This window comes from Nymphaea colorata, chromosome 3, assembly GCF_008831285.2.
Source record: "Nymphaea colorata isolate Beijing-Zhang1983 chromosome 3, ASM883128v2, whole genome shotgun sequence".
NCBI classification, from domain to species: domain Eukaryota; kingdom Viridiplantae; phylum Streptophyta; class Magnoliopsida; order Nymphaeales; family Nymphaeaceae; genus Nymphaea; species Nymphaea colorata.
Genome location: NC_045140.1, coordinates 3,047,443 through 3,051,924, shown reverse-complemented (window position 1 = coordinate 3,051,924; position 4,482 = coordinate 3,047,443). Strand labels below are relative to the sequence as shown.

Genomic DNA, 4,482 nt, shown 5'->3' with positions numbered 1-4,482 from the left:
GAATAAAATTTTTTATTTTAAAAAGTTAATTTAAAAATAATTGATAAAGCAAGGTTTAGAAATGCAAATCTTTAATGGTCACTTTTCGAGACCATACTAAACCCATTCTTTTAACAGGCTAAACCGACTTTTTAAGCACATATACTGGCGGCCGTACGATTCGAGATAACCCCACCGCCTCATGACGCGACTCGAAAGCCCTAAAATGTCGCGAGTTTTTATTGGAGGAGAGAGAGAGGGAGGGGTTATCGCCCGTATAAAAGCGTGAACTCTTAGCCCCAGCCTCTCCCCCGCTCTCTCTTCGTTGCGCTCAAAAATCTGAAGTGAAGCCATTGGCGGAGCCGCCGCTGCGAGTCCCTTCTGGAACCGTCGCCCTCGATTTGCCAAACGCCCTTTCCTTTGTCCTTTCTCATCGTCACCATGGTATCTCCCCCTCTCTCTCGCTCTTCCCTCTGTATCTGAGGCGGTGTCTAATAGCTATAAACTGGTTGCTTCTTGGACTGGTGCTTTATTCTGGATTTTGTGTGAACGAGTAATTGGAGCGTCTTCTTCTGTATCATCCGATGATTGTTCTTCGGTCTGGTTTTTTGTGGTTTTTGATTTATCCTCTCTTTGTTGATGGAGATCATTCTTTATGAGTCGGTTCAGATATTTGTAGTGAACGTTCCTTACGTGGGGTTCTTGTGCTGGGGGAATTCCGGCGAATATCTTGTGTTTCATAAGATGTCTCTTTTGCTTGAATGGTAAAATTCCTTTAGTTATTTTGTTCTGGTTCGACGTGTCATATCTGTAACGAGCGGTGTCTATGCTTCGGGTGCTGTCTTCCTGTTATTGTTGGATTTATTCCATGATGTCAGGGAAAATGAGTTGCCCCTTTTAGCACATCGTTTGCTATCGTTTTTTTCGTCTAATGCTATCTAAGACGTTCTCGGGGTGATGCAAGGGACCATGGAGTTGTCACTGTGCGAAGGCCATGAAGACAAATAGTGGGCCCATGTTCATTGGGAAATGTTGAAAGATTGATGCATCTCTTGGACCGTAGTTTTCCCGTTTTCCTGTTAGACATCACGTGCTACCACTTGAACTTTTGTCTTGGAAATAAATATAAAGCATGCCCAAGTTTTCTTGATTTCATTTGGTAAAGCAATAGTTAAATCCATGATAAATCCATTAAGATTGTTCAAGTACTGTTAACAATAACATCATAGGTTATTGGGGAAGGTAAATGTAGTCTCCCAAAAGTTTAGAGTGTGTGTTGCTATGTGCTTCGAAAATAAGGTCAGGAACATAGACCCATTGGTTTAAGCAGCAGATATTAATCCATCCATTCTTCTCCTTATGTGAATCACTGTGCTTTCCCATTTGTGGTTTTTTCGTGCACATTGGGTCTTTATGTGTGCTTTTTTGGCTAATGAAGCTGTAATGCCAAGTTGATTGAACACGTAGTCAGACAGAGATCTAATCAGCTTATTTGGCAATTTATTTACAAGTAGCTACTCGTTTTACTTTATTTAGCTAGGTTTACATAGTTTTTAAGAGCCTTTGGCTTGATAAAACAGTGTAAACATGCCCGATTCATTTCTCTGTTTCTGTGTGGTGGTTCCCTTTGGTGCTGTTGTTCTGGGTTCTAAGTTATTCTTCATACAGGTTCTGTCAAATGATATTGATCTCCTTCACCCTCCAGCGGAGCTGGAAAAGAGAAAGCACAAATTGAAACGCCTCGTTCAATCTCCCAACTCATTTTTTATGGTCCGTACCTCTTGTTCTTTTCATCTAATGTTTCCTGCTGCATGTGGTTATAAGAGTGACATTTTTTTTTCTTTTTCTTTTTCCTTTTTCCAGGATGTGAAATGCCAAGGATGCTTTAACATGTAAGTCACCATCTTCTTTTATGTTTGGTCATTCTTGATATGTCAATTTATAATTGGCATTCTTGTAATATAAGTTAAGAGTTGAGTTAGGGGCTGATAAACCTTTTCCAATTCATGTGTAAAGTTTGTGCCTTCTTCTAATATTGTTTGGAATGTGATGATGGTGCTAAAGTTCTCTGTTTATATTTATGTTCTTGGCAATTATGTTGATCATAATGATTTCTGCCTGTCTTTCATGTTGCTTCAAAAATTTGTGTATATGTTGTTTTTTAATTTGATTAGAAAGTGAGTTCTCATAACACTACATGTTTTTATGTACAAAACATAAAGTGCAAATAATGGTAAGTATAATTATTTACCACGAACAAATATCCAGACGTCCTAAAAGTAGCGTAACTTGAAGAGTTTTGCTTCACATGCTGGAAAAAATGGTAGAGATCTTCATCAGAATCTGCAGATGGTGGATAAGTCGCAGTTTTTAGCTTTTTTTTTTATGTCTATTTATCGTTTTTTATTTAATAGATAAGTGGTGTCATGGAGTCCCATGCTTTTCCCAAGTTCGCAGACTAGTCTGTTGAGCTCGTTCTCAACCGACCTGTGACCAGCGATTATTTTGTCACTCTAGTCTAGTCGGCCTAATATTTGATCGATCTACTGACCTATACATATGTGCAATCTTTATTAGATATCTGTTTTCTGTATTTATTATGTTAGAGATATTCATACTTAGTCAATCTCTTGGACTTGGACCTGCTAATCCTTTCAGTGTTTGGCATGACGCATGTATGGCTTTTGAGTTTTGATTGAACAAGTTAAGTGATATCTGGAGTCTGGACTCAAGATACCACTAAGGGTGTGTTTAGATACACACCCAGAAAGAGTTTTGGATGCCAAACACTTTTTCTTTGGCTTGTTTTGGATGGTTTGAAAACAGTTTTTGAAAAAAAAAATTGTTTTTCTGAAAACACTGTTTTGTATAGGGGAGTGAAAAAAACTACCCCCTCAGGTTATTCATCTAAAAACAGTTTTTGCCTGCCACCCAAGCATGAAAAAGATGTTTTTCAAAAATCATTAAAAAAACAATTTTTATAAAACCAAGTTCTGAAAAATCACTTTTTAATGTGTCATCCAAACACTACCTGAGTTGTTCCCGTGCTCTGGTTGGGTTCCCTCTGTGCTGGAAGTTAGCTCCTACACAAACAAGGTCGTGAATTTGAGGACCTTGTGGAGGTTAGGTTGTATACTGAAAAATGGTTTGATGCTCATTGAGATGAAAAATTGCTTGAGGTGTTTGGCGAGACTTCAACGTCTTTTTCATGGCACGTCTTTAATGGTTTAATCCACATAATGACCACATGGTTTTGATGAACCTGAATAAATTGGATCAGTTCCTTTAAAGATGTTTCACTTGTTTTATGCATGTACGTTTTTTTTCATGTCCAAGTATTTTTATGCATCATTGCTTATATACAAATGTGCAACTACGATCACTGTATGTTGCAGATCGTGGGCAGCTAGACTGATGTTGGAGCTCATCTGTTTTTTGCTTGCTCCGTGTGTAGCTTGATCCCTTTAATAACAATTGACATCGTGTTTTCTTTTTTATTTTTCTTTTTTTCTTTCATGCAGCACGACGGTCTTCAGTCATTCACAAACAGTTGTGGTGTGTGGGAATTGCCAAACAGTTCTATGCCAGCCCACTGGTGGGAAAGCTCGCCTCACTGAAGGTTGCTCCTTCAGAAGAAAGGGAGACTAGAGGAGCTTATACTGGTTTGTGATGTAGAGTTACGATTTCGTCTTCAGTTGAATTTTGGCTAAGAACTATGTTTCTGAATTTTCATGCTTCTTGAAACAGACTTTCTGATTGAAGATTCCGACTGTTTTCAAAGTTTTGCCAGGGAACTGTTAGGTTTATTATGATAAAAGTCGCCTCGTATCTATTATGAACATAACTATCTTATTGTTGTTCAAACTGAAACTTCCTACTGGGGAATTACTACTACTATGCCCCAATTGGGAAAACATGCTCGAGTTCCATCGTCTAAACTGACAGAAAAAGTAGAAACGTGGTGCGGAGCCGAAGGAATGTTGGTGGTTTTTGCCTCATCTATCGGCCACCGTTCGTTTTCTCCCCTTATCTCAATAATTGACCTTTTAGGTTGTTTTTCTGTGATCAATCCTGCATACAATTCCTTTCTGAACTTCCTTTGAAGGGAGTGTCAGGGGTATTTATTCAACAACCATTTTTCTGTAGGGTTGGTGAACGATGCAGATGCAAGGGAGTTCTTGTAAGCTTCCCTAGTGAAACACGATCCCAAGTTAGGCATGTCGGATGCATATTGTCATGCCCTAGGCCTCTGGTTGGTGGCCGGTTCATGTCGAGCAAGATTGGGAAATAATAGGACACTTTAAATGGCCATTTAGCAACAGTAACTGGTTACTGTTTTATAAATCTAATATGGAACACTGTAGTACAATGTTTCATGAACTTGCCTGTCTCAATAATTTAGAGTTACCAAATGACCCTAACTTTTCAAGAATAAATGTTCATCAAAATTAACGAGTGCTGGGCGTTTGTTTCTCACCTGCCTAGGAAAGAGCTTGAAGGCCA

General features: G+C 38.8%; 1 protein-coding gene across 1 annotated transcript; it reads left to right on the top strand.

The window, feature by feature from the left end:
* Positions 1-243: 243 nt before the first annotated feature.
* LOC116249549 (40S ribosomal protein S27-2) lies at positions 244-3,823 on the top strand. The gene is made up of 4 exons (XM_031622673.2): positions 244-423; positions 1,648-1,749; positions 1,843-1,871; positions 3,501-3,823. The coding sequence occupies exons 1-4, from the start codon at positions 421-423 to the stop codon at positions 3,625-3,627; spliced, it is 261 nt and encodes an 86-aa protein (XP_031478533.1). The 5' UTR covers positions 244-420; the 3' UTR covers positions 3,628-3,823.
* Positions 3,824-4,482: the final 659 nt, after the last annotated feature.